This window comes from Orcinus orca, chromosome 3, assembly GCF_937001465.1.
Source record: "Orcinus orca chromosome 3, mOrcOrc1.1, whole genome shotgun sequence".
Taxonomy (NCBI): domain Eukaryota; kingdom Metazoa; phylum Chordata; class Mammalia; order Artiodactyla; family Delphinidae; genus Orcinus; species Orcinus orca.
The window spans coordinates 156,680,967-156,705,243 of record NC_064561.1 but is presented as its reverse complement, the minus strand read 5'-3'; the positions used below and the strand labels follow the sequence as shown (position 1 = coordinate 156,705,243).

The 24,277-nt window shown below is 39.2% G+C and overlaps 2 protein-coding genes and 1 long non-coding RNA gene across 5 annotated transcripts in view; 1 reads left to right on the top strand and 2 right to left on the bottom strand.

The window, feature by feature from the left end:
• TTC23L (tetratricopeptide repeat domain 23 like) overlaps positions 1–24,277 on the top strand; it is a 130,802-nt gene that overhangs the window by 45,178 nt on the left and 61,347 nt on the right. The window contains exon 10 of one of the 2 annotated variants that reach the window (XM_049708024.1): positions 3,461–3,621. The exons of the other annotated variant lie outside the window; for it this stretch is intronic. Within the exon in view, the coding sequence (XP_049563981.1) occupies positions 3,461–3,547 (87 nt within the window). The 3' untranslated portion in view covers positions 3,548–3,621. Of the gene's footprint in view, positions 1–3,460; positions 3,622–24,277 lie in introns of those variants that run through there. 2 annotated transcript variants of the gene reach the window in all.
• LOC125964003 (uncharacterized) overlaps positions 1–24,277 on the bottom strand; it is a 223,063-nt gene that overhangs the window by 191,406 nt on the left and 7,380 nt on the right. The gene's annotated exons all lie outside the window — the stretch shown is intronic.
• RAD1 (RAD1 checkpoint DNA exonuclease) lies at positions 16,527–24,228 on the bottom strand. Of its 2 annotated transcripts, none has more exons than XM_004266014.4 (6): positions 24,091–24,228; positions 23,361–23,626; positions 22,364–22,472; positions 20,751–21,009; positions 18,784–18,882; positions 16,527–18,446 (listed from the first exon to the last, which is right to left on the bottom strand). In XM_004266014.4, the coding sequence occupies exons 2-6, from the start codon at positions 23,553–23,555 to the stop codon at positions 18,269–18,271; spliced, it is 840 nt and encodes a 279-aa protein (XP_004266062.1). In that variant the 5' UTR covers positions 23,556–23,626; positions 24,091–24,228; the 3' UTR covers positions 16,527–18,268. The 2 variants fall into 2 exon arrangements, with proteins under 2 accessions (XP_004266062.1, XP_033277180.1); XM_033421289.2 differs by having other exon boundaries at positions 18,277–18,446; positions 18,746–18,882.

Below are 24,277 nucleotides of genomic sequence, written 5' to 3'. Positions count from 1 at the left end.
ATTATATGATCTTATATTCTTATATGTAGAAAACCCTAAAGATTTCACACACACACACACACACACACACACACACACACACATGAAGTGTTAGAACTAATAAACAAATTGCAGGATATAAAAAAATTTCAGGATACAAAATCAACATACAAAAATCCGCTGCGTTTCTACACACCAACAATGAACAATCTGAAAAAGAAATTAAGAAAACACTCCCATCTACAAAAGTATCAAAAAGAATAAAATACTTAGGAATAAACTTAACCCAGGAGGTGAAAGACTTGTACACTGAAAAAATAGGAAAATCTACTTATATGCATGTTTTCCTATTCTGAAAAATGCAAAGATAATATAGAGCCTTGAGACTCCTAAATTATTGTCAATGTTTCCTGGAAAGCAACAACTGACACCCTTTTTATGTTTGTTCTGACATGCCACATATGAGGATGTTGATTACATATTCAACCCAGTTCCAAAGAAATGTTCTATTTATAAATGTCAACATAGTTAACACAGGCAGAGGGTGATGTACCGTTCTTGAGGATGCCACAGCGATAACTGTACCTCTTCACTCCCTCTAAAGAAAGCACATTGGGAAATCCAATGAGTACAAGCATTGTTGTTCTATAAACAACTTCCAGTGTATACTTAATTTTTCTCTAAATCATATGCTGTATAGTAAGTAGTTAAGAGTGAGAGTTGAGCTGAAAGACAACTGGCCTGGACTTTAAAAAAAAAAAAAAGCCAGTATTATGAAAGGGCAGAACTGCTACAGATTAAAGAAGACTAAAGGATTGTGAAAACTAAATGCAATATGTGATTCTTCATTGGATATTAGATTTTGAAAGTTATAAAGAACATTATTGGACAATTGGGAAATTTGAATACAGAGCATATATTAATATTATATCAATGTAAAAAATTTTGAGAGTAAAAATGTAATGTAGTTATGTAGGAAAATGTTCTTGTTCTAAAAATATACATGCTTAAGTATTTAGGGGTAAAGTATCTTAAGTACAACTTATTTTCCACAAAAGTATATATGTGTATGTATTTATGTATGTATATAAAAATGTTATCTATTACATATACATATAATTTTTTAAACAGAAAGCAAATGTGGCAAAATGATAGCCAATTGGTGAATCTAGATTAAAATATTATGTGTATTCATTCTACTATTCTTTCAGTTTTTCTGAAGGTTTGAAAAGCTCATGGAATACAACCAGCATGCTCCTTCAGAATTACCAGGTGAATTAAAAATATGTACATATTTTTTTATCCCCTGGGAGGCTTACAGACTGCTAAAGTCTTTATTGAAGTCTCAGGTCATTAGCTATGGTGACTGTAGTAAAAAAGTGGCTGAAACTTTTTATAACATGGGCAGGATCTGCTTTGCCAAAGGAGACCTCAGAAAGGCAATTCAGCTGCTAAGGAAGGTGAATACTGGCTGGTGTTTTACATTTGCTCCCAGGCCTGTAAGCAAAATGTGAGGGGAGATGTGTGTGTGTGTGTGTGTGTGTGTGTGTGTGTGTGTGTGTGTGTGTGTGTGTGTGTGTGTGTGTGTGTGTGTGTATTTTCCCTTCCCTTCCCTCTCTCTCTCCTTCCTTTTTTTTCTTCCTTCTCTTTTTCTTTCCTTCTTTTTTTTTTTTTTTTAAGTAAAGTGTTTTCTTTTGAAAATTCTTCACATTCTTAGATGTGCTAAGGGAGAATATGACTACAGAAACTTTTGTTGTGTCTGTGCCTGGACCAGAGTTTTAGAAGAGTAATACCCTAATCCTGGAAACTTGGTATGGCAGTAGCAGAATCTTGTGAAAGCACCAAAGGTTGTGTTGGAATAAGGAACACCTTGTCTAGCCATCATTACCCGAGCACTGATTCCCCTTCCAGGGAGCCCAGACAACCCTAGAAGTTCATTGCCTAGTAGTAGGATGTGGCAAGAGGTGTGCCTAACAGTTGTTCAGCCAGTCAGTATACTAACAGCCCAAGCTAAAGACTAGGTAAGATCAGTAGTGATGTCTCTACATAAAACCCAAATTAGTTCAATTTCAGAGGAAAAGTTGGTAAAGATCAACTGATATTCAAGAGGGCAGAGTCAAAAGCAATCCACACATGGGAATTCCCTGGTGGTCCAGTGGTTAGGACTCTGCGATTTCACTCCAGGGCCCCAGGTTCAGTCCCTGGTTAGGGAACTATGACCCCGCAAGCTGTGCAGTGTGGCCAAAAAAAGCGTTACACACACACACACACACATATATTGGCAGGTGTGGAGATATTTTATCTCATTTCAGGTTAACTTAATGTAATAAGTATGAAAATAGTAAATAACAGAAGAATGGGGACTTCATTTTGAAGATTCATTTTGAAGAGGCCGCTATAGCTGGCCCTGTATAAACACAGGGCACTGTTCCCTCCAGTACCTTCAGATTCTTTTCTCAAGCCTTGGGCAGTTTTTACACCTCTGTGTTAATCAGTACTCTGCTGAATACAGTTGTCCCTCGGTATCCGGTATCCGTGGGGGATTGGTTCTAGGACTTCCCACCCGCCCCCCTCACCAACACCAAAGTCTGCAGGTGCTCAAGTCCCCAGTATAAAATGTTGTAGTACAGTCGGCCCTCTGTATCTGCAGGTTCCCAGACTGCGGGCCAACCGCACTTGAAGGGGACACACTGCGGATATAGATATTCTCTTTCTGTGCAGCTGTCTCTCCTCTGTTACTCTGCCCTGAGAGTCTCCTGAGACTCTCAGCTCCGTATGCTCAATTCAGGGCGTCTGCTGAGCTCCACTTCCCTGCATCACAGCCTGGAGATGGTCTCAGAGCAGTAATCTGGGGCAATCATAGCGTTTATTTCACTTGCTTTCCCTCTCTCAGGGAACACTGTCCTTTGTTGCCTAATGTTCATTGTCATGAAGATCGTTCCAAATATATTTCGTCTACTTTTTCTCTTCTGGTTGTTTCACGTGGGAGGGCAAATCTGGTGCCTATAATTCCACCTTGATTGGATAGAGAGGTCAGCAATAAAATTTACAATGGAAAACTGCCTAAGAGTAAAGTTATGTAGCATGAGAATGCAATGCAAGTTTGGGACACGTACACTGATTTCATTTATATCTACCCGTTTGGTTACAGCTATTTGGAAAATCCTGGTGGAAACCACTGTGGGTTTTAGGTAGGCATGCTGTCCATTTTCAGGCCTGTTACTTTGGTTTTCCACAGCCACATATGGTAGTGGAAGCTTCAGTGAAGTGGAATGATACAGGTACAGCACTAGGGGGACAGAGCCTTCGATTCAGACTCCTTCCTCCTTGGAAGGGAACCAGGAGGAAGAGTAGTACAGGCATCTGAAATGTCAACCTGTGACATCTCAGTTCCACTGGTGCTCTCCTGAGTTTGGTTTATAATGAAGGTGCTTGTTACTTGATTCTCTTTAAACTGTTATGCTTCTCAACTCGCCTACAGTGTCTGATGATTCAAATCCTCATATATGGAAATGAGCACTGTACAAGCAGAGACACAGAAAACCTCCTTAGCCTAATGCAGAGGTAAGTTCTGACCCTGATCATCAACCAGGTCTTCGATGTGGATATGTGGATAGCATGGCCTCACCCAGATTCATTCATCTAGGGGTGATTCACCTGTTATTCTTGTTAGTAAGGCAAAATGCCAACCTGTACTAGGATCTGGCCAAATCCTAAACTGGAGGTACCTAGTCAATTTCGAGTAGTCTCTCAGAACCCGATGTTACAGGGGTCTGCTGCAATATTATTTAGTATTTATGTCTCTTTCAATGCTGAGCATTATAACCAAGTCCTACAAGACTGTTTCAGCTAACAGCTTGTGACAGATACAAACTGGGTTTATAACAAAGCAAGTGAAGGAATTCCCTGGCAGTCCAGTGGTTAGGACTCCATGCTTTCACTGGTGAGAGCCTGGGTTCCATCCCTGGTGGGGGAACTAAGATCCCACAAGCCGGGGGCACGACCAGAAAAAAAAGTAAGTGAATACATTAAACTTATTTTTCTTGCTAAACATACAAAATCTAAGTCCCTAAACATAAGGCAACTTTTGGGGGGAAACAGTTGTCTCCAAAGTTAAAAATGAAAGAGCCTCTTCAGATTCTTCTTAAAAAACGTTTCGGCCAAAGAAGAGTGTTTTGTGTAGACCTGCCCGCTTCTTGACCCTTGGCATATCATTGCTGTTTGTTCATCTCAGAATGATATTGATCCTGAACTGTTCTCTTTTGTTGAGTGTATACTAAATCCCTAAAACTGAGCTAGATCCTATTCATAAAGTATTTAATTTTTACAAATACCCTACATGATAGCTCTCGTTTGACAGAAGGGGGCCTGATGTTCTATAAAAGAACATGCCTAAATTCACTTAAGTCTTGGAGGTTTGGACCCAAGCAAGTGTGACTCTGAAGGCCATGTGCTTTCCCCTTAGAGCCCTCTAACAGAGGGGTGTCATTATGGGGTGAGAGTTAGGACTCTGATTGCACTTCACTGGAGGTGGCTCACAGTTAGTACTTTCTCACTACACTGGCCAGGTGGGGGACCAGATGAGCATAGAGAATACATCAGCCCATCCTGTCCCCATCCACCTCAGTCAGAGCCACACCTAGAGGAGGCCCAACAGCAGACTGTCTCCTGTTTGATCTTACCCAGGAGAGAATGTTCTCTAGCCTCTCTCAGTGATGCCCACGGTAGGAGGGTATATGGGGAACTTTGCCCTCTGCCTGCTGGTGTATATGAAAGTATGTTTTCTTGGTCAGTAACCATAACAGTATTAATAATAACTATAAGGTAGAACTTCTTCCAATCCCCTGATATTGTAACATACATGTATTATTTCTGATTCATAAATAACCCTATTCGGTAGCTATTTTATCTTACATGTTCAGGTGATGAAACTGAGACTCAGAAAGTTTGAATATCTTGTTTAAAGTCATCTAGCCAGTAAGTGTGGTAAGATTTGAACCCAGGACTGTCGTAGTTCAAAAATACACGGCCTTTCACTACATAATAGGGATTCTGACTTTTGAGGAATTTGAGACTGTATATGGGGACACCTGATCAGCAGGCAAGTCCCCAGAACCTCGTTTTACATATGGGGGAACTGAGGACAGATATGTTCAAGTTGAATTACCCCGGAGGAGGCAGAGCTGGGATGTGAACCCAGGTCTCTCTAGCTCCGGAACGTGCTCTCCGTGGGCAGTGTAGCTTACTCTCTGACGGCAGGCTGTCTGGATTTTAAATCAGGCTCTCTGACCTAGGTGAGCTTACTTAACCTCTCTCAGCACCTTTATTCATCAGTGAAATAACAGTACCTTCCTCAAAAAGTGGATTTTCTGAGAAATAATAAGATCACATATAATACAGCACTTAGATCAGGGCCTGACAGGTCTTTAGTACTCAATATATGTTGGCATAAGAATAAAATAAGAAGAATTATCTTTCTGAGATGCTGGAGATAATAGAATGTTTCGATAAGAAGCTTCTATATATCACGCTATTACTATTTTATATTAAGAGTGATGGGTAAAAAGTATATATTACTGGAGTCAGCCCTGTCATCTTAAACCTGCCTCTGCCACTTAATAAGTATATGACCTTGGAAAAATCACTTAACCTCTGAGGCTTGGTTTCTCCATCACTAAAATGCAAATAATAGCATATGACATAGAGTTGTTGTGAGTTTTCGATAAAATAACATATATAACATTCATAGGCCAGTTCCTGGCAGAATATGTACTCAATGAATGTTAGCAGAACACATTTCCTCCCCCTTCTTCTACAGTACATGCCTTTTGCTTCCAGGGTAATAGGTCAGAATATTTGAAATCCTAATTGTGATTGATCGTTGGGCAGTATTACAATATGTTTGTATGTTTGAGAATTAGATTGAGAATTTGAATCTTTTAACATATCTAAAGTACATTTTGTACACTGAAGGTAATAATAATGAAACTAAAAGTACAAAACATGTAACTTAAGACAAGAAATGCATGTGTCCTCAAAACTGGAACAAAGTTCTACTCAGCTTGTATTTAAAAAGAGAAACTTCAGAATAGCTGGAGTGAATCCATTTCCTCAGTAGCTTGAGGTTGCTTTTCCCTCGAGTTTTTTTTTTTTTTTTTTTACTGTTCCTGGTTCCTTGTCCATGATTTGAAAAGAATGATAGGAGGAGGAGAAATTAGGAAGCATTGGTATAACCCAATTCAGGCCCCAGGTAGTATGAGTTTCTTTTGGTTCTTGGAGGCGAATTCTTCTCTCTGTAAATGACAGTGAGACCTAGACCTACCAAGAAAGCACATGTAAGGGGAAAAGAAGAGTCTTTTGAAGGACTCTGCTGTAGCAGAAGTCCAGTCAGTAAGATGTGAGTCCTGAAACAAGCTCATATCTCATTCCTCAAGAATTGCTGAGCAAAGCCATAGGCGTGGCTGCCAAAGCCCAGATGTCAAACACCACCACCACCACCACCAAACAAAAAACCCCACAAAAAACCCAGTACAGGAACTGTTCTCTTGGCTTGAGCATCTTGCTGGAATAATCAATCCCAGATGTCCTGGAACTCTGCTAGTTTCCTGATGTGCTCTTGTGCTTTCTACCCCACCTCCTCTGGAAACCCAGTGACAACATTCACCGAGCTTTCATTGCCAAGAGCCCAAATTCTTGGCTTTTGAAGCCTCTGCAAAGAAGTGAAAGCAGAACTGGCCCCATGAAATAGGAGTTGGTTTCCAAGGTTAAATGTTAGTTGCAAGAGCCTCAAATAAGATTTCAGGGTAAAAAAAAGGCACAGAAAGTCTCAGATTTGGAAGTAAACTTTGAGATTTAGTCTTTTACCTAAATCACAAATGGACTTCAGTTTTAATCATTTACATATCGAGCTCCCTGTAAGCTCTAGAGATACTAAGATGTTTAAGATATAGTCCTTTCAAGAAAACAGACACACATGACCAGATTACAAGTTAGTCTGTAATAAAGCTTTAATAGAAATAAAACAGAGGACAAGTAATAAATTGTAGGGCTGGAAATGTAGGGGGAGACAGTGTGTACGCAGCAGGCAGGTGGCTGGGTCTTCAAAGAAAAGTAAAACATCAACAGGTAGAAAAGCCAGAGGAGGGCGTTTCAAGCAGCACAAACAACAGCACAGTGGCCTGGAGAGACTTGGTATTTCTGAGGAGAAGCAAGCGGCCTTGAGTTGTTGTAGCGGGAGGTACCTGAGTAGGAACGTGCTGGAGATGAGTTTGGAAAGATAAATTGGGGTCAGATTATGGAATGTTTTATGTGCTATGCTGATGAGTTTAGAATTTATTCAGTAGACAGAAGGTAACTATCAAAGGGTTTTGAGCAGGTTGTGCCATGATCAGTTACTGGCTTTGAAACATTAACTGTCAGCCATGGGAAGGATAGATGGGATCTGAGGAGACCATAGAAGTAGGGAGACCACTTAGGAGGCAGATGCAATAGTGCAAGGGAGAGATGTTGAGAGCCTTAATTATCTAAAACCATAGTAGAAGGCACACGGAGGATGGATTGAGAACAATTTGGAGTCTCAAATTGGCAAGACCTTAGAGCTGATTAGATGTGAGGTGTAATGGAGGCAGGGGCCCATTCAAAGGTGGCTTTGAAGTTTCTAGCTTGAGCAACTGAGTGAACGGCAGTGCTATTAAGTGAGAGCATATTGGCAAGAGGAGGTCATCTTGGAGGATGGCTAGGAGGTCTGAGGAAGATAAAACATTTTGGATGTGTTAAATTTGAGGTATCCAGAATACGTCCACTTAGCAATGTCTAATAGGCTGTATGGACCAGAAATTCGAGATACATTAGAAGTTAAAGAAATGGATAAGAAATCCATGGAATGTGTGTATGTTAAACAAGAAAACGTAGGCAAGAACTTTGGAGAACGTTTCCACTTATTTTGGAGAGAACATATGTGGTGTTTTTGAATCAAAATAGAGAGGCTCAAGTGTGAGCTTTTCCACTTACAGTGAGACTGTATCTTCCTTTCTTCATCTAATGAAATACAAACAATAAGATTCTATTTTAAAGGCTTTATTTAATGTATGGCACATACTAAGCGTCTGTGAAATGTTAATTATTGTAATTATTATTATTGTATTATCTAGGGGTCATTCAGAAGGAGGACTGGGAAGGAGACTCAAGAGGAGTCTTTAGAGAATTGGAAGAGTCAGGAAAAAATAGAAAGGAACTCATAGGAGGAGAAAGTTTCAGAGAAGGGAATGGTCATTATCAATGTCACAAAAGACATGAAGGGGCAGTTCAAAGAGGGAATGCAAATGTCCAATAAACACAAAACAGGATTTCCAATCTCATACAGAATTTACAAATTCAAAAACTGAAATACCATTTTCAACCTACTGTATTTGTGTTAATGAAAAATACAGGTCATATAAACCCAGCTCTGTCAAAGGTATGGGGAGATCAGCCCTCCCAGTACTCTGGTATGGAACTGTTGGTTGATATATATATATCCACAGGTGACCAGCTAGAGTTTTATATATCTCTATATACATATATATGTATATCTATATCTACGTATCTTCCTTGTAGATCTGTCTATTGTAGGAAAACTGGTACATGTTAATGGTCCATATAATATGGTCATTCAAAAGCATGAAGTAGAGCTTTGAAGAGTCATCGAAAAATATTCCAGATATATTATTAGAGGTAAAAACACACAAATAGATATTAGTATTATATACAGTATAACCCATAAATATATGTAACTATATAATTAAGGAGGGTAACAGTAATCTCTGGGGTATGGAATTATGGGGTCCTTTCAACTTGTGTTGAAATAATGTATATTATTTGACTTTTTTTTAAACAACAAATATGTATTATACCTCTGATAATAAAAGAGAATAAAAATTTAAAAAGAGTATCACATACATGTCAAATATTGAGACAATATAATGTAGTGTTAAGAGAATGGACTAGAGCCAGATGCCTGAGTTACAATCAGTTTATTTATTAGCTGGGTGAGCTTGTCACAAGTCACTTTATTTCTGTTTTCTCACCTATAAAATGGGGATAATAATACCTACTTCATAAATGAGTTAATGAGTTAATGTAAGTAAAACTCCTCACAAAGATGCCTGATACATAGTGTGTGCTAATTAGAAGTGATGATGACAATGATGACTAATAAGAAGCCATACAGGCAAATAGAAAATCATCACTGACATGACAGTGAGCTGTACTGGTGGAACAGATTTTTAAGATTACTGTTTGTCCAGTACCTGTTTAAACACCTCCTCAAATCAGGAACTCACTCATTACCTGTCCAGGTGGCCCTTTCCATTACTGGACAGTTCTAGCTGTTAGAATACAGTAGTCATGGACTTTAGAGTCTGACAGACCTGTGTTTGAATCCAGGCTCCTCTACTTTCTGTGTGCTGTAGGGCAAGTTATCCTAAGCCTCAGTTTTCTCTAATGAGGATTAGAATAGCATCTATAGTGTGGAAAGATAATAAAGAGTAAATGAGATTGTTCACATAAAGCACTTCGCATGGTATTTGGTATATGGCAAGTGCTCTATATTAGCTATTTTTGCATCTGTAGCCAGTCACCCAGACTTACGGGAAGTATGAAGGCATGGCGCATTAGCTTCGTCTTTGTCCTTGTTAGACGCCTCTAGGACAGCTGCAAGCTGAACACTTATTTTGGTATAACTTTTGATAGGTCTTAAGCTGTAGGAGACAATAGAAGGAGCAAGGAAAACCATCCTTTTCTCTTTACAGAAGGGAAGAGGGAAGGTGCCTCAATGCCCATTAACCTATTAGTGATCTACTGTCTTCTTAGTCATATGAACAAAAATAGCCTTTTCTGGGCTGAGGGGCTGGGGAGAGAAAGCCAAAGAAAAGTAGGGTGGAAAAGGAGGATTTGGGGTGATTATTTCCAGAGAGAACTGCAGTTAAGTAGGAGAACAGGTGATACACTCAGTAAATTTTGTGTCAGCCAAACCAGTCTTGGGCAGGACCTCAGTGATGAAATTTATGACCCGTAAGCTAGATTGTTTCCAGGCTGCTGCACTCATATTCTTTCCTATCACTAGTAAATATTCTAACACTGCCTCTACAAAATTGAAAGAGAAAATATTTGCCAAACCTTCGTGTATGAGTGGGTGAGGAGCAAAATCTGCTCTAATATCCAGGTGCCAAGGGGCAGTGGCTCTTCCAAATCAGGACTCTAGGAATGGCTGGCAACACTGGGGCAGATAGAGGAGTGAACATTTAGGAGCATTTAGCTGCCCCCCGCCCCCCAGGGTCTCACCGAAGGGGAACAGAGGCTGCTAAGCCACAAAGAGCCAGCTCAGGGTACCTGGTCTTCAGCAGAGCACTGGGGGAACTCTACAATCAACAGCCACTCTGCCACGCCCACAAAAACAGATTGACGGGAGTAGCGTGGAGTAGGCCAAGGAGAACAAGTATATTTTACCTCCTGGGCCCACTCTGGTAGTGGTTTCCTGGAGTGATGCTTGAAGTTCCAGAGCAAAAGGCTGGGTTTGGTGGAGCTTGGTTTATTATTGTCTGTCATGGGGCATGGGTGGGGGAAGAGCTAAACTTCTGCCACAAATTTGCTATTCATGCCCAAAGAGCCATATACCTTGAGTCAAGGCACCTTGTGTGTGAGTCCCACCTCTGCTATGAAATAGCAATGTAACCTTAAGTTGCTTAAACATTCTGAGCCTCTTTCCTCAACATTCCTTCAACACATTTATCTGGTGAGCTCCTACTAAGTGCTAGGTGCAGTTAGAGCTGCAGGTGATGATAAGATAAATAAAACACGGCCATTACTCTTAAGGAGACAACAATCTAGCGCAAGAGACAAACATGAAAAATAATGAAAATGTGAAATATAGATTCTCTAGTAGAAGTCTCAGTGCACTCAGAGCAGCAAGGAGAGAGAATCTAAGAAGGCTGGAGAAGACTTCATAGACAGGGTTACATCTGAGTTGTTTCTTGAAGGGCGAGTAACAGTTCATCCAGCAGGAGGAGACATTACAGGAAGAAGGTACTCTATGCAGAAGCACAGAGGCATGACAGAGGGCAGTGTATGAAAGAATGGTAGGCTACTGTACCAGGCAGCACTTCCTAAAGGGTATTTCAATGTTGAGTCCAAGGGATGGAGGAAGAAAGGCTCTGTGAAAAAACTGAGTTTAGGAAGAAATCAAACTGAATTAAACAAAGTGACACAGGTTTACTTCCTGAAGGACTTCTCAGAACTTTTTTTTTTTTTGCGGTACGCAGGCCTCTCACTGTTGTGGCCTCTCCCGTTGCGGAGCACAGGCTCTGGACGCGCAGGCTCAGCGGCCATCGCTCACGGGCCCAGCCGCCCCGCGGCATGTGGGATCTTCCCTGACCGGGGAACGAACCAGCGTCCCCTGCATCGGCAGGCGGACTCTCAACCACTGCGCCACCAGGGAAGCCCACAAATTAATTTTTAAAAAGCCACTGTATTTATATTTACCTGAATTCTTTTTAAAATCGTCAGTGATTTAAATTTTGGCAAATAAAACGTTATTTAGAGCCATAGAGAAAATATCTTAGGTCTGGTTTTATTTAAAGCAAAAGGTATGTAGAGCACATGTTTGAACTGAGGGTACAAGAATACTTGTGGAGTTTGGTAAAGGATTTGGGCCCCACTTTAGGACATAAGTTCTTTCTGAACAATGACTATCTCACCAATGAACTATTTTATCTGATCATAGAAACATGACTTCAACACATCCCTATGAACTAATTTTTCTTTATGATTCATGGTGGTTACGAGCTCTAGCTCTGGAGACAGACAAGCCTGCTCAAATCCCAGAACCACCACTTTCTGGCTATGTGTAATCCTGGTGTTCTCATCCATAGGATGGGGATGAGAATAGTACCTATCTCTTGGTGATGCTGCGAAAATGAGATAATGTAAGTAAAGTGGTTATCATGTAATAAATAAGTTATTTTCATATTTACTGAAACCTGGGCTTTGACTTCATTACCTTCCAGCTACACCACTGGCAATGAAGGAAAATGAGATAGGGGCTAGTAACTGTGAAAAGCTACGACTTCGCTGGTGTGGAAAACATTTTGCTGGTTAATATCTCAAAAGTGAGCTAGAGCTTAGCCCCTGGAAACACAATATCATAGACGAGGCAGTCCGATATAATTCTTATATGCAAAGACGATGATATATACACTATGGAAGTCAGTGTTCTTTCAGTAACCAAAGGTTTCAGGCAAGGGGAATTGTGCCACCTTGTGGTGGGAGAGCACTAGGCCCAAGGCTGTTTTCAACTTGCTGTCCCTAGCAGAGATCCCTCTCTGATCTTTGCCGACCCTTGATTTTATGAGACCCCTGGGCAACTGACTTAATTGGTGCCTATTTCTTCTTCAAATTTGGAATTACAGTATCTCTTGGTTTACTGACAAGAAAGTTAAAGTGCCAGATAGCTTTCTGTATTTTATATGGTCCAGTAGTAGAGAATGAATCAGTCTTCAGTGAGACTTACATGTAAAAAAACCTCAAGTTGCTCATAAAATTTTGTAGCTGATATTTCTGTGGAACAAATTTTTTTTTTATTTTTCAAACAGGGGCTATGCAAACCACACTTGTTGCAGGCTTGTGGTCTAAATAGGAGGTAACTGAAGAACACTTAATAGAAACCGGGTTTCTGGATCAGTCTTGGACCAGATTATTTCTAACTCTTGCCCAACTTCTCCAGTATTAAGAAAACAGAGTATGGAAATCTTAATGGCTGGAAATGGGGATATAAGATCCTCTTTTTAGCATTTACAGTGCCTCCGGGCTGTAAATCTCTGTGCTCAGGAGAAGAAATCACCTGAAAATCATGAACACTATAAAAGGCCCTACATTTGATAAAAATTTTCAGCTGTGATTAAAAGCAATCCACGTATCCTAGATATCCTTGACCTGCCATCTGAATCAAGCAAAGGGTTCCCTGTTCTTTAGGGAGAAAACCCAAGACTCTAGTACCATTTTGGAGGCCTATTAGCAGAATCAGCATTTTAGGGGGATGGTCACACGGTGAAATAGTTGTCTCAGACTGAGGTCAGCCTTCTAGGTCAATAAGGCAGTGATTGGTGCTAGCAGGAGGGAGAGAAGGCAAGAACCAAGAAAAATGCACAAAGGGTTTTCTCCTTTCCTCTAGGTCTTCTGTTAACAGTAAAGAGAAAACCTCTACACAAGATAGCCAACAATAAAGCCAACATTAATAAAAAAAATTCTGGACCACAAAATATATTTACCAACACTGAGAGCAGTGGCAGATCAAAAGCAGAACAAAGGACTCTGGGAAAAAAAAATCCACTTAGCATTACAGGTAAAGCACCCAAGAGCCATTAGAAACCAGGAACCTGTAACTTGGGAGAAGAAATCTTTAGACACATGCTTTAAGTTAGTTTTTCATGTCACTAGGACTCCTATTACCTTCCATTTCCCTTTTTCTAACTCTACTTTCATTCTTTTCAGTCCTTTTTAAGAAAATTCTGCAATACCTAAGTATTACAGTTTATTGGCAAACATTTAAATATACCATTTGTAAGAATTTTTAGCCATAACCTGTTTGAGGTCATTAAAACTGCTTTGTGAGGAAATATTTGATCTTCTGAAACACTGGCCTGATCCGGTTTACTGAAGTCAGAAAGGCCATTTTGATTCTTATAAATGAAAAAACCAGGGATACGAAAAATTGATTTGTTCAAGGTCAATCTGGTGATTATAAAGCAGACTTCCTGAATCACAGATGATTACTCTTTCCATCCCACTATGCTGCCCCCACCAAACTGGATTAAAAAGGCTCGTTTTAGGAAAGGAATGCTCACCAAGGTTGTTAAAAAAAATCCTAAGCCCCTGAACAAGTGTATATCTAGGAAACAGGCAATCTCCAATCATATTCCTTTGTATACCCAGGGACAAAGGAGAAGTCAGATTCAAGTTTATATTATAAAAAGCTTTTATTTTCCCCTTTTCATCGCTCCTCAGTTACCTGAGCTGATTGAATAGAGCTCAAACACCTGTGTCTTTGGGGATCCGAATTTGTCTCTGACAGCATCTCTATCACTCACTCAGTGCTGCTAGAGCCACATCTTGGTTCTTCATTTAAGAAAGTATATTTTCATTTCAGCCATTTGTCCAGTGTGTACATCCTAATAATCAGCCAGTACCCAAGGTATTAGCAGTGAGCAGTGTTCTGCTGTGGCAGGAGTACACACACACACCAGTTAATCCAGTGGCTTGCCCTTGGACTGCTAGGCTTCCTCTCCTTCCTGGCTGCAGCCACTCTCCCTCAGCTGATTCCCAGAATGCTTTACGCTTGGCACTCAGGACTGAGGTCTCAGGTTGCGGCCCTGGCTGAAAGCACCTATATGCCATTGACCTTCTCTGCAGTGCTTATGAACTGGTCACCTAGTCGGTCACTGCAGATTTTAGCCCTGTCTGGAGATGGGACTGCTGCTGTTCTTGCCCAGAATACTCTGAATTGACTAAGGCAGCCTCAGAAGAGTTGCTTCCATTTTCACATATCCAGTTAAAAATGGATTTTCAACATTAACTGTGATAAAAACGAATTATCAGAAAGAAGTGGCCATTCAGACTCCGTTTTTGGGTGGCACTAAAATTTTTAAAATTTTACTATTTCGTGAGACCCCAAAGTCTTATCATCTCCAAACTGACAAACCTATATCCAGAAAACAAGAGCACGAAGTGTAGCACTGTAAAATAAAATGTTATGGTGTAACCCTCTTGTTTCATTTGAAATTATTTGTCATATTTCCAGTTTTTCTTTATTGACAGTGTAAAATTGCTAACTGTCCACTCTCTGAGACTTTGACTTTAAAATGTTTTATGAAATGGTAGTAATAATGAATGGTAGTTATAGTTTTAATATCCTCATATCTGACAAAATAGAAAGTTGTCACCTATTTTGGTTCCAAAAGTTTTAAAATTTTACTATTTTGTGAAATCCCTAAGTCTTAAGAAACCACATTGGAAATGTTCAACACAACACAACTCACTACAAAGTCTCACTCTTGGCAGACTGTAGATGAGAACTAAACTACTTTCTAAGCTCATTCAGTGGGAAGCAGCAATCTGGGTAACAGTCCAATCAAACACCCGATGTTTCGAGCTGACCCAGTCGATAAGGTCATGTACAACTTTTACATTCTTTTAAATTAGCTACTGGCCACTGAAATTTGAGGTAGATAAGGTAGGAAAAAAAAAATCAAGCCCAGATCAACTGTCCCACATACAAATTTTAATAAACGTTCATTAGCAAGCATGCAAAGAGTTTATGCAACCTGTTTCATAAGCTCAGTGAAGCCTTACTTCTCTGTTTCAGCAGTTTACCCACTACCTTCCATGAAAGGTCCACTTAAGGCAAACCTGACAATATTCCAGAGATGGGATTGTCCTAATCCATTCAGCAACAAGCAACCAGAAATCTTTGGACAAAATGGCAGGAAGTAAGACCATTTAGGGGGGTCAAGCCTTATACACCAGGCCTAAGGGTACAGGCTACAGGCCCCACTAGATTCTTGTATCCTTTCCATGCAAGGATGGGGAACTACTCTGAAATAATTTAGTTCACATATCCTGAATACCTCTAGTTTTACCAATGAGAGCCACTACTATTAGCTATTATACTGATCAATGAGCTATTAATTTCCAAAAGGAAACCTACTTCAAATATTTACTCTGCTAATTACCAAAACTTCTGGCCATGACTAAGATATGAATGCCAGAAACACGTGTAACAGCCGCCTGTGGCATTTCTGATTAGAGCACGAGCTGTCCACTGCTGGAGTGAGAAACGCACGGTACAGCTGCCAACTGCCTGGCACAGGGGTGCATGTAGCCTGACACGTGGATAAAAACACTACTAATACATACTTGGGAAAAGAGAAAATACTATACAATTTCCCTAATTTCTCAGGACCCAACAGCTTTTGTTTCACGTGGGGACAAGGGCCAGCAGTGTGAAGACAGGAAGGGGAGAAGGGAGTCTACACTGTTCTGAAAACCCCTCACCCTAAGCTATAGGGAACGCCAAATGCTGCCCTTTCAGCAACTGTAACTAATTCTTAGCAGGACTACTCAATAGCACCACAGAAATTCTGTGGCTTCTTGTAAAAATGATTATGTTACAAGACTTATTTTTATTAGAATAGAATTTAACAAATCATTTTATTTTTATTGTTTTGAATCATTCATTCTAGGTGGAAACACATCATCATCAAGTAGGGAATAAATGAATTAAAAAACGGAAAAAATATTACCTACCTATTCCTGGTAAGCACAATTTTACTGGAAAGAATATGAGATAAACTTCAAACAGGCAAAGATAATCTTAAAAATAAGATTACAGTCTTCTATATGTGTGTGACACATGAACTGAATTTGTAGTCACCAAAGCATCCTGCTCTGCCTGAGGAAGTGCTCCCCCTAGTGGTCTTTCATAGGAACTTGAACAAAGTTAAACTAGACAAATAGAGTGCGCATAAAAAAAATTCTTTATTAAGTCACACCTTGATGTCAGGGTGATTTAGAAAGAATTAAATTCATTAGTTTCTGAATTCTAAATAACTCAAGATACGTGCGGCTAAAATAATAGTCTTAAATGTGCAAAAAAGTCTTATTAAGTCGATACATGTTTTAAATTCTTTATAGGCTCAACTTGAAAAAAATACATTAGGTCAAAATAAATTCAAACCGAAATAATGGAATTAAATAGTGACTAATAATCTGAAAGTGGGGGTTCTTTCATCTAACAAATATTATTGCATCCTAGGTACTGTTCTAGGTACTAGACATGCCAATGAAAAAACAACTGCCCTATTTTAAATTTAAAGGAAAACTGTAGTCCTTGAAATGTTTACTGATTAAATATTTTCATAATTATGTTTTAGACTTGTTTTGATTTTGTGTTTATCCAGACAAAAAAATATTTGGACATTTAGTAGATTTAATCATTTCCTTCTCAAACATATACTATACTTTACAAAACTCCAACTTCTTTTGTACCAGCTGGGCACCCTGAGATTGCCTGGAAGATTTATTAGTTATCAGGTACTTGCCCTGGACTAGACACCCAGAATTGCACAAACTGTACACGTGCCTGGAAGCAGTGCCTACATAACGTTCTGGAGGAGCTTTTCCCTGAAGTGCTTTGCTGAAACACTCTCCAAAGGCCAAAAGTGCCTGGCCACTGAGAGACACTGAGCTGTTGTCACATGGTGCAGAAACTTCATTTTAGTTATATACTTTTTCTAATAGAAAACAAGTTACATAATTTAGTGTTATGTTTTCTTAACCTACATACCACAAAAATTATTTCATTGAAAACTACCTACGAAAGTATAAAATCACTTAATAAATGGTTTTGTACACCTTGGTTTGATTGAGAAACTCTTATAGGCAAATAGAAGGTATCTAATAAGTACTTACTACACTGAACAGTTTTCAGAACAATATGAAAATCTGTAACTCTGAAGACTGTTTTATAGCCTGTTCACAGATGTCTTCAAAATGTACACTTGAAAAATAAATCATATAATTATTCAGACTTGTCTGACGAAGCCTAAACTTCAGAACATTTGTGAAGAAATCACAGTTAAAAGCAGTCACTTCAATGCAATTAAAGACTATTTTTAAAAAAGTATCCTTTAAAACAGTGATTCTCAAACTTGAGCACTTGTCAGAATCTCCTGGTGGGAAGCTTATTAAGCTACAGATTGCTGGCCCACCCCCAGAGTTACCGACAAGTTTCCAGGTGATCTAGGCACAACACTCTGAGAACCATTGCTTTAAGACAGATTATCCAGAATTCCAAATAGGGAGCGATGCCCGTATGCCACTGCTTTTTCTAACAGTAAATAAATAAAAGAACATTTCAGATATGGCTTCACCAAACTTTAAATTTTTAGACTCTTGGAATGTCCTGCTTAAGTAGAATAAAACATAAAACTTACTCATCTTGGCTCATTAACGATTCCCATGAGTTCAAAAGACAGAACCACAGGCTAGTCCAGTACTGGATAATCTGTGACTACGTGAAAACATTACTTATAAAATATACAGCAACTATTAGGGGGCAGGGACTTAGCTTCTATCTCTTCCATGCTTCTTTCCCTTAGAAAATCCAATAAGAAATCACGGAGAGTGCTACACTCAGAATGAGAACATGACCAATCATGAATGTGTACATAAATAGCACAGTGGATTGCCATACTTAAGACTAAGATTCAGGAACTTCTTCATCAGGACAGCAGTAATATTCCACAAAACATATTTGTCCATCTTCATTTCTAATCATATACTGTAATGAGAGGAATCCTCGGTTATCTGTTCGAATAGATACCTTACAAGATAGGACTAATGCCTTTGTAGAGGGTTTCAGTAAAGAAATCTTGTATCTGTAGAAAAATAAATAAAAAGCTGTTATTTGGACACACTTAAAGCAGTGCTCATAATTCCAAGTAAAGGACAAAAATTAACCAAGAACTACCAAGTAGCAAATATAAGAATAAAATCAAATACTTGTCCAATTTGCAAGTATTTTCTCTTCATTTTAAAAATTTCATCCACTATTGCAATCCAAAATCCCCAAGTAAACCCAGCAACCTACTATTTATTTTTCTTAATGCTATACTTTTATCTACACATTGAAAGTTTTAAAAAAATTATTTAATAGAAATGTGGTATTTAACCTCACCTTCATCACCAATGGCAACCTCTATATTAAGAACTGACCTGTTGACCTGGGTCTGATTACAGTGAAATGATTCCATCAAATCAGAATCTTTGGGATAGTCAAGGTGGGAGCTTCCTGCATTCCCAAAAGTAGATAACCTATAGTAGAAAATGAGCAACTCATTTATTCATTGGTCCAACAATAAGCCACATTAGGATCCAAATAAGAAAACACTCCCTTAAGAAGCTCATTCTCGTGAGTGAAACAGGTATGTAAACACCTGGTGACAAGACACTATAACAAGTACATAATAAAGATTCCTGTAGGATGCTGTGGGAGTACAGGAGAGCTAGCCACTAATAAATGGCTTTGAAAAAAACCAGTCACAAAAGGAATCCATAGGGGTTTGCCTCAATTTCATTACCCGAATTCTACTCTGATATTGTCCTTTCCTCCTCCTGAAATCAGAACCATATAACAGGAGAGAGCTGAGGAGTGACAGAAGACCCTGATCTTCATCAGCTGCAAGCCTGGGGTCCTGTTCCCTGTCTCTACTGCCCCACCAAGCAATTAGGGCTTTTCTGTATCCCAGACTGTTCTTCAGGCTGTTTTATGGTTTTCTTTGCTTGCTAATATCAGCAGTTTACTTAATCTGCATGAACTTACTGATCATTTGCTTTGGCGTTAACATGTGGATGAGCACTATGTGAGCACAGCGATAAAGACCTAGGTGCTGGCTTTCCTCAGGATCCACCTTTTCTCTCTTCTAACGTCACCTCTTTCTCTCAGCTATGTTGTCCATGCCCAGCCACGCTGATGGTTCCCAAATCTAAATTTCCAGTCTAGACTGATCTCCTGAGCTCTAGATCTATATATCCAACTACTCCCTAGTGTCACAGGCTCAAGTTCAACGTATCCAAAAAAAAAATATTTCAACTTCCAGTTCCCCACCATCAAATAATTTCCTATATGGGAGATGAAAGATATCATGATCCATCTAGTTACTCATGCTGAGAGATCATTTAGATGGGGAGCCTCTGGAATACTCTGTTTAAGTGCCTGGAGTTTTAATTCATATCACTGCTTAAGTAGGGTTCCACTGATTTCCATTTTGATTAACATTTTAACCAATCTTGAGCCAAATTTTTAACTGCCTAACCTATGAGAAAGGCCTGCAGTTCTTCTAAAGTAGATACAAAAAGAACAATTACACCTCTCATACTATATGTATTTAACTCCTTTACTCTTTAATATTCTGAAATATTTCAAAAGAGAAGACATTTAAATTCTCTCTCTAAATTGATTCTAATCATGAAAAGAGTTTGGCCATTTCATAATTTGTTGGGTCAAAACATGGGAAGCAGCTTGATAGTTTTTGACACTGTATTCCTGATGAAAATTGCGCTCTCTTAGGAAGCTCACCTTGACCATTCCTGCCTAAGTGCTGGTTCCCTAAGTATTTATTATTTTGGAACTTAATGGCATGTAATTTTGTCCCCTCTGAGCTGTTTCACATATATCCTTGTCACCTTGATTTTAAGCTGTTCCTTCCTGTAGTGCTTAATAAGGCAAATATGCACACAGTAGGTGATCAATAGATACTTAGTGAATGAACCATGTATAGAAAACACCTATTTCCTTTTGCATCCTGTACTAACTTGAAAGAAAAAGAGATGCCGTATACTACAAACACCTTTTCCAAAAGTTTAAGCCCAATTTTCCTCACGATGCAACCTATCTACAACAGTTAAGTAGTACAGCAATGAAAAGACCACTAGGTTATGAACTAGGAGACTGGACTACTCTTCTAGAAACCAACACTACCTATGAAGCTTTAAATAGTGAGTTAATCTTCCTGGGTCTTCCTAGTGTCTTGACCTAAAAAAGTATGAAGTAAGAGTAAAAGCTTTCTAAAGTTCTGAAAATTCTAGTAACCTGGATAATAAAAATTCTGCATCCTAAGCAAATGTGTAAGTAGGGAGATGGAGTAAACTACATTAACTATAACTGTACTGCTTTCAAGTACCTGAAATAAGGTTTATCTGGAGACATGGTGATCTGTAGGACCTCACTTGTCATATCCAATTCGGAAAATGCTTCACGGAGTCCCTCTGACTGCAGAATAATTTTATTAATGACATTGGTGCTGCAGAAATCAAAATCCAGAGTCTCCTCGGGCTCCTGAGTGTTGATTTTACAGACTGTCACCACTCCTCCTTCTTCCAGAAATAGCATCAAAGGGTAACCATAACCTTGGTAACACATCCTAAGTGCAGTTAAAGTCCCTGCAATGGAAACAAATCATACTTGGGGCTTAGCTTTTGAGCTCTGGGTTCAGCTTCTACTCAAATGATGCCTAAAACTCCTCAAGAATATCTTATCCTGTCCATTTCTAGCATATATGTATGTATATCATTATAAGAAGGGATCACATCTTCCCTGATGATAGCTGTCTGTAGACAATTCCAAAAATAACTGTAAAAAATTGGGAACAAAATGTAATGTAACTCTTTGAAATCGTTTTCCAGGTTGCCAAAAAACACCTCAGAAATAGTTGATTATATACAACTTCAGGATGGAGAATCTATATGGTCCAATACTTCATGTAATAACTGTTGTGAAATAGGCTATGCTATTAGTGAACGTTCAATTTGTGCAACGATGGATATCTTTGATATTGTCTTACTATAACATCAGTGTATTCACTGTGATAAGGACCCTTCCAACTTTTTCTGTTGGGAGATAGTCTTTACATTTCCTCAAATTTTAAGGTCTAACTGGGAGAAAAAGGATGGTTACTGGTGGTTAGGGTTTTACGCGTGCAAACCACTAGAGAGGAGGAGGAATATGACAGGACACTCTAGTTCCTTTTCCTTACTGGGTGGAGAACTGGGTGAGGAATCGGGGAAGGCAGATGCTTTTATGGAAAACTAGCTGGGGAACACTGCATTAGAAAATATAATTTTAACCAATTCCAATAATAATGGAATTGTCATTACAAAATTAAAATATATTTTCTAGAAGACCATAACTGAATTTTCCCTAGCAAATATCCAGATTCCTTTCCTATAAAATAAAAAATCATTCTTCTAGGGATTCCTTGTTGTTTTATATCTAGAGCAACCAAATTCACTATTCCTAAAAATATATAAATATTTTAAAGGAAAGCATTTAAGAAAATAAACATAATTTATAAACAGGGATTAAAGATAAAAAGCAAATTTCGAACACAGTAAACTGGGAGTCAGGACAATTGGTATCTATTTTTTCTGCCACTAACTGTAATTCTAGACAAGTTAGAAAAAAGAAGTAATTAAAACATATTTCTCAATGTTAAAGATATTTAAGACATGTTCAAAGTCTTCTTTTGATTAGTTCAAATTTAAAATCCTAAAATCTTCATAAATTAAAAAAAGATGAATGTAAATATTTTTGCAAATATGAAAAGAACCGTAAGCATACTTTCTATTAACACTGTGAAAAATCAGAATCCATGATTGTGGCAAATGAAAAATAAATTGGCAATTAATTTTCTAAACAAATGTTTATATTACTTATATTCTAATAACTTTGCCTGTATTTTTCTGAGCATTCTATATAATTCTTTTATGTTGTTATAATGATAATAAAATAGTTCACCTGGCATAGGGCTTGATCCAAAAATAGATAAACAGTCTAAAAGGATGTTTAAATTAATTCGAAAAGTAACAGACTCTTCTTGAACTCTAAACTCTTGAAATATTCCAGCCTATGAAAAAAAGTAAATGTGAAAATGTATATATATTAAAGAATGAAAACTCACATATAAGGTTCTAGATTTCACTTTATATGTTTTTAAAATAACAATATTGTGCTAACCCCATGAAAATAATATCTGATTATCAATCAAAACATCTTAAACTTTTTCAATTGTGATCCATTAGAATACTGCTACTCAACAGTTGAAGGTGTAACTGATTTCAGTCCCGTGCGAAACTTTATGAAAGGTCCTTCATCTAGCTTCTTGGAGCTAAACTATCCTCCACATGACTCTCCCTTGTCTCCATTTTGTGCCCATCAGTTTGGCGAAGGTCATTTGGAAAACAGCCAATTAGACACCGCACGAGTCATACTGGTTTTCAATTTCTTTTGAGAACAGGAACCATGTCTTATTTATCCCTCTGTACCTGAGGTCATACTGTGCACTTAGGTGTTCTAAAAAAAATGCTGAAGTAAATCTGAAATCCTATCTGAACCATAAAATATTACTTTGTAAGAACAAATAGATTATAACCACTACAAGGAAAAAAATTAATAATAGGAAGGTAGTGCAAAAGAGCATATACTATGGAAACAAATGTTCTGGGTTCTCATCCCAACTATGCCACTTGCCAGCTGCGGGACTGTTGGCAGCATATAAAACACTCAGAAAAGTGCTCGCCTATAGTTTAGCTTAATATATTTCAGACATTATTATTATTAACCATTATCTCTGTAAAACACGATGGGGAAAGAATTTGTTACCAGAAGAGAAAAATAATTCAAATAATGATATTTTGTTCTCTAACTAAAATGATATCTATTAAGACCCTCGGAATTCAGTGAGCTGGGTGAAGAATATCATATGTCACAGGCTTAAAGGTGCCTACTTCCATACCTGAATAAAAGCATTTGCTTGCACACACTTTGCGTTTTCCACTGTAACCTTGATTCCATTTTTAGTAGCGAAACACGTGGCATGTTCTCGGAAATGAATGGCCTTCAAGATAGTGGAGAGATTCCTGACGTTGTCAAGGCTAGCCACTAAGCTGTAATCATTCTCATCTGGGATCGGCTGGGTTAGGAGGGGCATGGTCCACGACGCATTCGGCCCCGAGGGATGCTCCAGGTGCCAACACCCGCTCCCGCGGGGTCACAAAACACCTGAGGAGATGCGACAGATAAAACTCCGCGTCAGTGCTGACGAGGCCGGCGATTTCAACCGGCGCTGAGCTGAGTGTAAGAGATCTAGACGTTGAACTCGGCGGAGCAGGGATTGAACCCACCTCTCTGCCACTTAACTGTTTCTAATTTGGGGGGAAATTACTGTCTGTAAGCTACGGTTTCGTCGTCCTTACTAAGGAGACAGTAACACACGAAAAGTTACGAAGGATAAAAATAGGCCAACTAACACGGTCATTCGGGGCCAGCTTCAACCAAACTGGGGCTACGTATCCCCAGGGTCGGTTTTGAGGTGTCCCGCACCTCCAACCTTACTCCTAACACAACAGGCGATAGAGGGGCGGGCTTGAGTCCTCGGAAGGTCCTCGAAGAGTCCTAGACAGCGCGGCTCACCAGCCCACGGCACCCGCTTACTAGTCTCGGGATCCCGAGCACCCAAACCTTACCTTTGCGCCGGGCCAGGACGCAGCTCCCGGAAAACCGGGGAAGAAGTGGAGAGGCTCCCGCCACTCTTTTCAGATGGCTCGGCCAGCTCGGCCACCGTCACCACAGAGATATACGAGGCCTAGAGAGCCGAGCGAGCCGTACCATAGAGACGGGAAGGAGGCACCATAGAGCAGGAGGAGGACGGCC